The sequence below is a fragment of the Heterocephalus glaber genome, unplaced genomic scaffold (assembly GCF_053883595.1).
Source record: "Heterocephalus glaber isolate CG9 unplaced genomic scaffold, H.glaber_assembly_v1.0 deba00001461, whole genome shotgun sequence".
Classification (NCBI taxonomy): domain Eukaryota; kingdom Metazoa; phylum Chordata; class Mammalia; order Rodentia; family Bathyergidae; genus Heterocephalus; species Heterocephalus glaber.
The window spans coordinates 28,796,722-28,809,516 of record NW_028258308.1 but is presented as its reverse complement, the minus strand read 5'-3'; the positions used below and the strand labels follow the sequence as shown (position 1 = coordinate 28,809,516).

Here is a 12,795-nt window from a genome sequence, read left to right as displayed (position 1 = left end):
GGAAAGAAGGGAAAGAAAAAATGATGAGAAATGCGAAAAATGGAAATAAAGTCTTTGTAAATAGGGAAGGGTGGAGGGCTTGAAGGGAGGGCTAGGAATGGGGAAAAAATAAGAACCAAGATGCATTATGTAAAGGCACAATTCCCAATGAGAAATGTAATTGTGTTGTATACCTAAAATGTACCAATAAAAGAATTTTAAAAATATGCCTAATGATACACTTCTTAGCTTCCTTAAATCTCACTTTGACTTTGCATGGAGTGTAAGTAAAATGATGACCTATAAATTTAATTTTTTAAATATATACATTTATTACATTAACCTTTTTTAAAAATGCTAATCGTTTGGATTTGTACTGGGCTAGTTTAGCTTAGCATTATCTAACTAAATTTTAAAATAATCTTTTAATATTTTCTCTCTTTTGCTTTATTTGTTAACACTACTGATTAGTTGTGTTAATCTTTCATGGCTATAAAAATATCAATTATTCATTAAAGCAATTAGTAATTTCATAGAATCCTAACATTTGCCTAACTTAGTTTTCATTTAAAATTTTAGTAATTCACACTTGTTATCTTTCTGGTGAACAGAATTCACAGGATTTTGGAACTGGAAGAGACCTCACAGATTACCCATTTTAGGTTTCTTATTATAGTGGAGGAATGTTAAAAATCTATAGAACTTAAATAACTGCCCAAGATCAGCTCTCTATTAAGTATAGGAACTAAAGACAGAAAAGTACATTTCTTCTAAAACTAAGCCCATGCTATTTCTTCCATCTGCCCAGCCATACAGAAATAAGGAGGTTTCACTCTATGTCAAGATGTCATTTTTGTTATACAGAAGTGCTAGCATGTTGTATGTTTGTGTGTATGTATATACACCTTGAGATGTAATTTCTTTTTCAGTCATACATCATTTTTCTACAAAACAAAGAAGAATCAGAGCAATAAAAGAAATGGCCAGGGTCTTAGTTCCTGGAGGCCAACTGATGATTTATGTTTGGGCAATGGAACAAAAGAAGCGCTGCTTTGAGAAGCAAGATGTTCTTGTTCCATGGAATAGAGCCTTATGTTCCCAGCTCTTCTCAGAATCCAGCCAGTCTGGGAGGAAGAGGCAGTGTGGACATCCAGAAACAAGCCATTCCTATCATCTTCCTTCCTCTGAATGTAGCTGTTCTGTTTGTTTTAAAGAACGATGTGATTCAAAACGGTCCCATAGCTTAGACTATGAACCTGTCATGACTAGAACCTGTTGTGGAAGTATTCTGAAGGAAGGTGAAGAAGAAAACAGATTTTATAACACTTTAGGAAAATCTTTTCGTTCCTGGTTTTTCTCCAGATCTTTGGATGAATCCACTCTGAGGAAGCAAATTGAAAAAGTGAGACCCTTGAGAAACACAGAAGGTTGGGCCAATAACACAGTATCAGTCCAGCCTTCCAGACACCAAGACTTCGAGCACCAAGAGCCATTTTCAACAAAAGAGCCAAACTTAGATGAGGAAGTGTTTCTGGAAACTTCTCAGAAACATTTGGAGTGGTTGAGAGCACCAGGTACTTCGAAGCATTTCAATGGAGACCAAGAAGAAAATAGAAGAAATGGAGGGGAGATTTTTCCGCCTAGCACTAATACTGGTGAGAACTGTGTAGATGCCAGTGACTTAAAGAATGGCTACCCTTCTGACAGTAAAATACTGAGAAGAATTTCTGCAGTCAGTTCCACAGATTCCAACCCAGATGATACAATTTCTGTTGACGAACAACAGCCCAGAATTTTGGATTCAAGAGCCTTCATGCGCTACTACCATGTATTTCGAGAAGGCGAGCTGTGTGATCTCCTGCAGGAGAATGTGTCAGAGCTCCATATTCTGAGCTCCGGAAATGATCATGGCAACTGGTGTATCATTGCAGAGAAAAAAGAAAGGTTGTGATTAATTGGATCATTTTTTTCAGCTTCTCCAAAAAATGAACTATGATCTTTTCATTAGCATTGAAAGCAAAATGCTAGATTAGTTACCTAAATTAGCATCCAATTTTATTATATTTTAAAATCTATGTATGCTTTGGTTTAGAGACTAAGAATTGATCATCTTTGTAATCTTTGGGTAAGCACAGAGTTTAGCATTTGACATATTTGTATTTAAATGTTAATAAAATGATCTGAAAAATCAATAGAAAATGCACTTCAGTACAGTTTAGATTTTATTCCCCATAACAAGGAAATTCTTCTAAGAATATATGTATATTTGTTTTCAGTATTATAGATTGATTTTAAAAGATTCTACTCTTAAATATACCTTTAAATAGAGTATTTTTATAAAGTAATATGATAATTTCTGGTTCCCAGGTAATAATTTATAAAAGGAAACTTATTCCATTGCTCAGCTATTACAGTTTATTGACCCATGGGATGGGGTATTTTGTTGCCAAAAATACCTTGCTTCTACTTAAAGTCTTCAGAAAAGTGGGAGACAATGGAGAGAAACATAAAAGTTGTGGGGACTTTTCTAAATTATAAGCAAACTTCCTTCAGGATAAGTACTGTAAATAACAAGTTTTTCATTACTGCTCAGAATCAGTGGTAGAGTATGTACCTAGCAGGCATTGATTCCCAGCACTGTGTGAAAAATAAAGAAATGAAATAAATAGAATAAAAGCACTGTTAGCATGTAGGGAGTGCAGTACATGCATCTGAGGAGTTGTTCTGAGTACTCTGGTGGAACTTATTTCCAAAAGTATTAGAAGCATGAATACCCACTTAAGAGAACACCAGGCTTAACTGATCATTTTAAAATCTATGGTTGGTTATGCTTTTCTTCTGAATTGAAGAGAGTCTAATTCAAGCACTGTTTTATTTTGACTCGAAGGACGAATACATTGGTAATGTGCTGGATTTGGGGCTTTGGTGAGGTATGACTAGGATTTTCCGTTAGATTTTTAAAAGTAATATCTAGGCATTTATTTTACTGAAAGAGACTTAAAACTGTATCAGTTGTATTAGTGACTTAAGCCAAATTAACTTATGTTACTTGAAGACTGAATTTCTGCTACTTTATAGAAAAATGAATGGATTAGGCGTTGTGTGGCAACTGCATCTATTTAGATTTAACCATGGGTCTCTTTAAATCCATAGGTTCTGAGACATAAATATAATTCAGATAGAAATAGAGACTTAAGAGAAGCAGAAGTAACTTGACCTAGGAATATGCTCTTAGCTCCTTAAGGAGAAAAAAATAAATAAAAAGCCTATTTACTTTGGGGACCACTGTAATCCTAGATGAAAACCCAATTTTTGTTTTATTTGTCTACTGAAAAATTAACTGAAATAGAAACACATATCATATATTTGAGGCTCTTTTTTCCATCAGTGAAATATCAGTGCGCATTTTGCACTAGAGGAACGGTGAACACAGGCATAGAAGTGGAGTATAAATTAAAATTTAATTTAGTGTCCAGTTCCCAAATTATGACATTAAGCTATGAGTATAAAAGATTTTCTTGGTGGAAAAAAATTATTATCCGAGTCAAAGGTGTTCTTTTTTTTTTTTATAGTACATGTTTGCAGTATGTAATGATTACATTCACTGTAAGGGATTGGTACAAGCACATAACACATTTCAGTTCCCTTATTTTTCCCCACTCCCTCCACTCCTTTTATTTTTCCAGCATCAGTTTCATTTATTTATCTCATGAGAGCTTATAAAGTAAATTAACATGTATGCAGATTGAAAACCAAAGTAATAGGCGAAAGAACAAATAAAATGTGAGACAATTGTACTAAGTCAAGGTACACCTTTAGATACATTGTCCACACTGGATTGCAATACCTTTTGTTCTTTATTTTTTTCTATTATCTGTCATATATAAAGGTTTTTGTTTGTTTGTTTGTTTGTTGTTTTTTGGTACTGGGGATCAAACTCAGGACCTTATGCTTGCCAGGCAGGCGGGCAGCACCACTGAGCTAAATCTCCGGCCCTAGAGAGAGTTTTTCTTATAAGAGAATCCATGCAATATTTAAGCTTGTGTGTCTGAGTTACTTCACTTAACATTATAGTCTCAGCAAAGATGTTCTTGTAACTGGGAAACATTTAATCCACTTACACATTATTGACCACAAAACAAATAAGCACTGGTGCATTTTTTTAAAATTTGGGATTGGAGGAGAACAAAAAGTCTACTCCATAGATGAACTTGGTGGGGTACTTACCCCATGATGAATTGAGTGCACTTTATTTAGGAGGAAGGCTGAAACAGGGACCAGCACCTGGCTGTGCAGCTGCAGTGCAGGAAGAATGAATTAGGACAGGCATCAGCTTTTCTTTCCTATTACATAGAAAATTTGAAGTAATACTTACAGCTACCTTTTCTTAATATCTAACATTTATTGTTTTATTTGTAATCTTCCCCACAGCTCTTTGAGATAAGTGTACTTATCTTCCCATTTTGTAAATGAGGAAAATTGAGGCAGAAAAAATTAACTAAATTGCCTAAGTAGTGAGCATCACACAGTTGGAGGCAGATCTGAGATTCAATCCCACATAGTCTGGCTCCAACCTGGGCTGGTATCTGTAGGTTATATTCCCACCACTCGGTTTCAGTCATTGTATTAGGAAGGTTACAAGAGTCTTTCAAGGTTAAATGTGATTATCTTCTTTACCAATGAGTCTCAGCAAGGTTAAGCAAAGGCCACATTGCTTGATAATTGAGAATGACCCCTTACATATTTTTATGCTTTTTAAAATTTATAAATCTATCTCAACTTGATTGGAGTAAGAAATAGTTCTAGGTTGCAAAATAGTTTGTGCTTACTTTTCTGCAATTCTTCAATCCTTTAAAAAGTGGATGCTGGGGCCGGAGATTTAGCTCAGTGGTTCGCAGCCTGACATGCAAGCACAAGGACCCAAGTTTAATCCCCGGTACCAAAAAAAAAAAAAAAAAAAAAGTGGATGCTTTTTTCCATTGTATAGTGAGGAAACTGAGGGTTGTTCAGATATTTCATTCATCCATTTGTTCCCTGAGACATGTGTATTGGATATGAATGATAAAAGACCATGAATAAGCTGGAGTTTTGAGTGTGCACAAAATATTAGAGTTAGCTGATCTAAAAGAGCCAAGGTGGAACATTTTGTTGTATTTCATGATCCAAACATCTGTGTTATATTGTTTAATTAGAGAAAAACAATATAGAGAATCATAATGCATATTTGCATATTTAAGGTCTATTTTAAGTGAACCTAGAAGTTAATTTTACTGAGCTTGCCCTTGGATATATTGACATACTCTAGCACAAGTGCCCTGAGTAATATATTTCAGAAAATTATGTGTCTTCTAGAAAAAATACAAACTTCTCTGGATGGTATTCAGGACTTTCATGAATTAACTCATCTCCTGCCATTGTACCGATGTTTTCTGTTCTGCAATCTGCTATTTTAAATAATGCTTTCACTGAAATTACCTAATGGCAAGTAATTATCCCATACCCTAGATCTGTACTGAGATTTAAAATTCAGTCATTGTAGTCTTCTCCACAGATGAATTTATACACCAGGCTTCATTCCATTAATGGCAACGTGAGAGAAGTGTTCCTACTCACCTATCCAGTAGATGGCAAACCATGCCAGTGGTAGCTTTGCTGGTTCCTAACCTAGAATGCTCAACTCCTTCCCTCTCAATCTTATTTCAGATTTATGATTCCTGTTTCAAAGACATAAACTCCATACTTAAAACCTCAATTATGTACAAAACTGAGTGAGAACATTAAAAAAAAAACTCTAACTAAACAAGGATAGAAGTTATGCAAATAGAATGCACTTGGCATGAGAGCCCAAACAGAAACTTAAAACCAATCACCAAGAAAATACTAACTATAAATTACAAAAATTTTTGATTTACTGAGGACTTAACAGTTTGTAACACATTAATAAGGATGTAAATCATTTCAGTTATACCCCCTTGTTCTGTGCCCTCTTGATACAGACCTTCCCAGGTTGATGATGCATGAATAATTAATCACTTTATCTGGGAAGGATCAAAACTGTCATGTAATCTGACCAATCTGATGAACCACTTGTGAGAGCTGAGTGTCCAGCTGGATCCCCACATGGCAAATAATGAATTCACATAAAACAACATATTTTCTTCACAGGGAATTTTGTGTCTCTGTAGATGCTACCTCTACGTAGAAAAAGCAATGAGTCATTGTTCATCTGTAGCCAGTGTAACTGAACATTGAATTCCCGAAGCAAATTACAGTTACATCTATATATACTGAGGAGGGAATTTGGTTGAAGGACAGGCACTTTTCTTATGAGCTAATTATATCACATCCACTTAAAATCTTCTTGTAAATGTATCAAGAGGGATCCTAGTAGTACGAAAAGTTTGCATTTCTACTCTATTTATGCAGAACATTGACATTACTTAAGGCTCACTAATGGGGACCTGAGTGGAATTCTGAGACACTGAATAAGTGTGTGGAACTGTCCTAGTTTCTGGAGATGCTCTTAATTACATATGTGTGTAAATATATGTGTACATACACCTATTCCTAGATGTCGAGTGTTTGCTGTGGTTACTGACCAAGAAAAAATAGCTCTTGTGCACTTATAAAAACATAAAAGTAGCAATTACCATGGAAATGTATTCCATTGGATAGATTTTTTTGTTCCAGAGAAATTTAAAGATGATTGTTAAATGTTCTCTTGCCTCTTCCAGTGTTGATGTATATTTTTGTGTCAAAAAAGTGAAAACTCTTCTTTTCCTATAATTTATGGTTATTTTGGCTTTTCCCAGAAAAAACTAGCAGTAGTTTTAAAAGCACAAACTGATGTAAAAAATCTTGGCTTGTAATAACTTGATTATGTATTTTATTTATATTAACTAACAATGGTCAAGTTCTTTGTAGCATTGTTTAAAATGGTGTAATTTATGTGATTATGACAGGTGGTAAATTTTTTAAAAATTATGTGTCCATGTTATTTTAAAAAATGTTGTTAGATGAACAGAATTTTGCTTTTCTTCACTCTCAGAGTGACAGAATTGGAGTCACTCAGTTCACACAGCCAACTCGGATTACACTTCAACAGAACTGAACAAGTTCACATTTGAGTCATTATCTTTGTCTGAAGGGAACCAGATTAACCATTTAATAATAAACTATCTTTAGTGGGTTAAAAGAATATTATTGGATCAAAAAAGATGTATTTTAAAACTAATAAAGTTTTACATTATCCCTAAAGGGGTGTGTATGAAGATACAGTAACAATATAGCTACAATAGCATTTTTGTGTGTGTTGTTTGGCACATAAGCACCTGACCTGCTCCATCTGCAGCCTGTCCTATCATTGTCATCACTGGGATGTGACAGGAAAGAAGTGTCCCTGGCAATGTTGTTGCTTTAACACAGCTCAGAGGGGTGCGATCTCACAGCAGATGGTGCCCTGGCTTGGCTGCCCATCCCCTGTGATGTCAGAGGCTGCTCCATCTCTCACATGCCCCTGCTGCTGGCTGCTTCAGACAAAAATGGTCACAAATAAAAAAGTACACTCTGCACTGATCTTTCGTCAAGAATTAATGAGACCTCAGTCATGAGCTTTATATATTCTGGCAGATGTCACCTAGTTTAAAAACACTGCAAGTTACTGTCTGTAGAAGCCATCTCCATCTTTGTGCTCATCCTCTAATTTCCAAGTATCTGTGTATCAGTTCAGCAGGCCAGCTTTGCATAGCTTCAGTGTATGACTCCAAGAAGGAGTGGCTTGTGTCCTTTCTGCAGCACCTAACCACATCGTGCTCTTCAGGTGGCCACTGCCCTTTGCATCCTTCTAGACCTCGGTCACACTCCAGCCTGCAGCTGAGGTCCCATTTCACACCCTGTAATCTACATGATGGTTTTCTCCTCACCCTTACCATCAGGCAGCCCTTTGCATGAGGATACTTTACAGTACTCCAGTTAAAAATTGTACTGCATGCTCCCCCATTTCCCTTATGTCTCCCTGGTGTTCATTTTAAAGGCAGGCTTGAAAAGGCCTTGCTAATTTAATCATGATTCAACCTCTTACCTTTCTTCTCTAGCTCCCTCTCTACCCCGACCTCCAGGAACAATCAACATTTCCCACTTTAAAAGACTGTTCCTACCTGGGTTACAGAGGTGCCCTCCTGCCCATGGCCACTGACTCCTAGCCTGCCTTCAGCATTTAGGGAGAAAAACTTCCAACTCTGGTTGATGGAACTCAGTTCCTGGGATCAACTGGCTTTGGAAGGCCAGGTTCCAGCTTCATGGATTTCCTGCCTTTTGAGTTCCTCCGAAGGAAACTTCTCAAGTCCACCAGGCCTAAGTCCCCTGTCTCAGCCCCCCTAAGATTTTAGATGTGAGGAACAAGTGCTCAGCTCCATGTGAGATTATTTGCCTATTTGCATACTGATGAAAACTGACATGTGGTTGGTTTCTCCGGGTTCACTATTCAAGGGGAAAGATGAAAACCACCATTGGCCAATATTTGACTGTGTGTTTTTTTTGTTTCTGGAAAAGAAAAAGATCACAGTAATTGACAAAGTTCACTTTGTTCTTCACTCCCCACCCTTGGAAAATCAGGATGCTCAGGCCTCTGTGTTCTGAGCTGTCTTGCTCAAGAGAAGAGCTTAACAGCTAGTGTTAAGTCAACCCCACCCATACCTTTGAGAGGCCAGGGCCCCCAAAGTACTCACCAGTGGGCCTGCTTACTGAAAGGAGGGCTGGATTAGCCCCACCCCCTGACACCTGAATGATCAGCTTCTCTAGACAGCACCTGGGGCAGTAAGCACCAGGCCCACTGAGCCTAATCACAGCCTCAATCACTGACAAAGACTCCTGTTCCCAGGTTGGCACATGCTGAATAAAGCATGCACCTTTAAGTGTTATAGCAGGGCCTTTCCCCTGTGCTACTTAGGGGTCCATTGTGCTGTCCCTATCTTGATACGGGTCAGATGGTTAGTGAGCTATAGTTATCCTCTTCAGAGTTAACTGAAAGGTTTTTATCAGAAGAAATGGAGTCAGATCTGCAAAGTGCCATGAAATAGTCTCCATGTGAAGCTGATTGCTGGGATGTCTAATCCAATCCGACACTCTCTTACCAAAAAAAAGGAGTTCAGTATAGGGACTAAAGAGTCTCACACAGCCCTACACAGTAGAGTTCTTGGGCCTTGGGCCAGTGATCCTCACCCTGCCATCTGTGAGACCTCAGCCTCAAAGGAAGGTGGTCCATGCAGAACTAGTGAGGGTTTTCACTACCATGTTTTGTTGGGGCCCCAATGTGTAACCTGGACCCAAGAAAAATACAGCAAACATGGGAACAAAGTTCATTTCCCTGTCATTTTAATGATGGCAACTAAAGTACTCTTATGTTTCTTTATAATTTTTTGCTGAATAATTTTTGATCAGTTCCTAGGAGCAAGGGGACTTTTAGTCACTCTTGTAGACTTAACGGGAATAAGATTCAATCTTTGGTCTTTACAAATGAAAACCTAGCAGGATAGAAAGATAAGCACAATTCTCTGAAATATTCTCCCATGGCCCAACTGACCTGACTTAATCCTGCCTCTATTTCAGCTTTAGTGAACCTTTCTCAGGTCTGAGGGTTTTGTAGTCATCCTTTGGAAATTGATCACACATTTATTTCTTTAGCATATCTTTTATTTTCCAGAAAACATCACCAGGGCAGAGACTTGTCTACCTCTAGTCCCTCTATAGTCCCCTAGAGAGCCTGGCATAGAACTGGTCCAGTCCAGGGAGCTCAGGAAACATGGGTGAGTGGAGAGTTTAGTGTTGCCTGGCTTAGGGGGAAGAGGGTGCCCACAGAAGCCTTAGAAAACCATGGTCCTCTAAAGCAGAATTATAAAGGAGGGGACACAAACTGGACCTTGGAGATAAAATATCAGTGAGTGATAAGGACAGAAAATTTGGACAGCTCCCAAGGGAGTCTGAGAAGCTCTAAGTAATTTGTTGATAAATAACAACAATGGTGCCTCTTGTCACGTGGTGCTGTGTACCAAGAATGTTGCTATTCATAGCATTCACTGATTTGTTATACTAAGCCAGAGAGGCATCACTCAGCCCCATCTATATGTGGAAATTGGCTTACAGGGGTTAGGATTTTTGCCAAGTTCTCATAAAGTGGAGGTGCTCCCCTTTGCACTTTTCATTTACATCTGTGCAAAGCCTAGTTCTACTCACTTCATGAGAAGGTGGTTTTGTGAGGGGCCTGAGAAGGTAGAGACAATTGAAGGAGGAGGTTGTAGTTTGATTCTCATGTGTCTTGAATGCCACACTAAGGAATTAATGGCTTTGTAAAATTTATGCTAATCATACATACTTATTTCTTTGGTCCCTAGTCAGCCTTTGAAGATTTTTGAGCACATGATTCAGAAATGTCCTTCGGAAGAGAGCGTAGGTGTGGGAAGGAGAGGAAAGGTCTGAGATTGGAGGAGTCAGCAGCAGGAGTCAGACATTGGAGGGGCTGGAATAATAGTAGGTTTAGAAATGGAAATAAGATACACTCCGGATGAAGACGGAATTAACTAGAAGCTGGTGGTTAGAGAGCCAGGGAGAAAAAAGAGGGAAAAAGTGACTCCCAAAGTTCATGCCTGGCTACCTAGAGGCTGGGATGCTCTTAACCAACAAAATTTGCCCAGAATAAGAGCTGTCTGGAGGAGAAGCTTTACTTTGAAATGTGGAACTACCCTGCCATCTTCTGGAGAATAAACACTTCATTGCTAAATTTCTTTGAAACCCAGTACAATTCGTTGTATTATAGTAAAGTTTAGTCCAAATTAACTGGTTTTTCAAATACCTGGTAACTAACAGGTTGGCAACCAGGCAGAATTCAGAAAAATCTGTACAGAGAGCAAGAAGCCATCAAAGCAAATTGTTACACGTTCTAATTCATTCTACTTCAGACTTAGAAATAATTCAGTGGTGAAAGTAGGTAAGAATATTACCTGTGGAGGAAAAAAAAAAAAAAGGTAAACCTTTTAGGAATATTAATTAGTTCTGAGAAGATAAATGACTGATAGCATGATCTTTAGCTGCTAATGTGACACAGAAATGCCTAACGCTATCAACAACTGAAATGTGAAAGGTTTGAACAAATCAAAACTATAACGTGCAGTGTGGCCAAGATAACAGGAGGAAAAGACTTGGATGAATCAGTGGGATCGGCTGTACACCAACACCCGGCTAAGCGTCCACCTTCTCACAATCCACTCCTGTAGTTACACATGTGCAGGGCCATTGGAAGGTGCGGTCCACACCAAGTCACCTCAGCACGCTGGACAGCATGACTGCTCTCCCTGAAAGTCACGAGTGGACAGCTGCGGCCTTCCCCGGCCCACAGCACTGGCCCCATATTCCAAACTCAAATCTCACTCAGCATCTCCTATTTTCCCAATTCTAGTCTTCCTGCCTCCTCCTCATTCCTCAAGCATTTTAGGCCTCAGAGACCGCACATTTGGTTTCCTCTACTGAGAATGCTTTTCCCTGAAATATAAGCCAGAAATGAAATCAGATCATACCAGTTTGGGCTCATAATATTTTGTTCTCAAAGCAGTCTCCCTCAATAAACTCTACTAAAATTGCACATTGCAGTCGGGGATTTAGCTCAATGGTTCCACCGCTTGCCTTGCAAGCACAAGGTCCTGAGTTCAATCCCCGGTACCAAAAAAAAAAAGTAATAATAATAATAAAATTAAAAAATTTCACATTGCATCCTCCTCAACACACACACACACACACACACACACACACGTCATGCCCTACAACTCCCTACTCCTCAATATGCTTCATTTTTGTCTGTATCATCTCTAATTACTATATATTTTATCTTGTATTTGTTACTGTCTGCTTTTCCTCAAGACAGGGGGCTTCATGAGGACAGAAACTTGTTCACTACTCCATCTCCCACACCCAGAACAGCTTGCCGTACAGTAATCCCTCACTAAGCATTTGATGGGTGAGCGCTGGTTGTTGGGTCCAGTGTTCACCCACACCTAACCTGAGGCCAGCTGGGCTGGGGGTGGCTCAGTATTTTTGCAGACCTTAATCGTCTCCTCCTGATGGGTTCTGCTTGCCTCTTTCTCAGGTTTGGAGAGTCTCATGGAGGAGTGAGGTAATTCACTTTGACTTTCACTTATACAAGAGAATTAGAAAACCAGGACTGGGCTGCCTTGGTTTTCAGGTTCTGAAGGGACTCCCTGCCTGGACACTAAGGGGGACTCCTCCTCGGAGCTCTCCAGCCTACAGAGAAAAGTCCTTAGGCTTCAAGTGAAAAACTAGAGAATACACTGAGCTTGGACCAGGAGGGAGCCAAAGGAAACAAATGGCTCCATTTGTTGAAAGTACAAGCCAAGTATCAGACAGCAATCTTTCAATCCCCAAATCAGAAATGATTCAAAATTGAAAAATTTTTAGTGATGACACAATGCCACAGAAAATTAGTGCGATATTGCATAAAGCCAAGTCAGCCATGTGTATAAGCTAAATGTCATGTTTAGATGCAGATTTAATTTGGCTTACAGTTTTCAGGGGGAGGTAGATGTGGGATTGTGGGTGGACATGGCAGGCAAAGCTATTTGCCTTGTGCCAGGCAGGAAGCAGAAGAAGAGGAGTTGAGCTTTGGTCAAGAAGACACCTTCCAGTCAAGATCCCTGTGACCCTCTTTTTCCCACCAGCTCCTCCTCTGAAGAGCACAGTCAGCTCTGAACTCATCAGTGGATTAATCCATGGATACATAAGGTGCCTTCATGATCTAATAACTTTCCAAAA

General features: G+C 38.7%; 1 protein-coding gene across 9 annotated transcripts in view; it reads left to right on the top strand.

Moving 5' to 3' along the window:
* Positions 1-7,267, top strand: part of Trmt9b (tRNA methyltransferase 9B (putative)) — a 67,100-nt gene extending 59,833 nt beyond the window's left edge. For all 9 annotated transcript variants that reach the window (XM_021246657.2, XM_013066638.3, XM_087217214.1 and 6 more), the window contains one exon: positions 909-7,267. In XM_021246657.2, the coding sequence (XP_021102316.2) occupies positions 909-1,930 (1,022 nt within the window). In that variant the 3' untranslated portion in view covers positions 1,931-7,267. The remainder of the gene's footprint in view (positions 1-908) is intronic.
* The last annotated feature ends 5,528 nt before the right edge of the window (positions 7,268-12,795 follow it).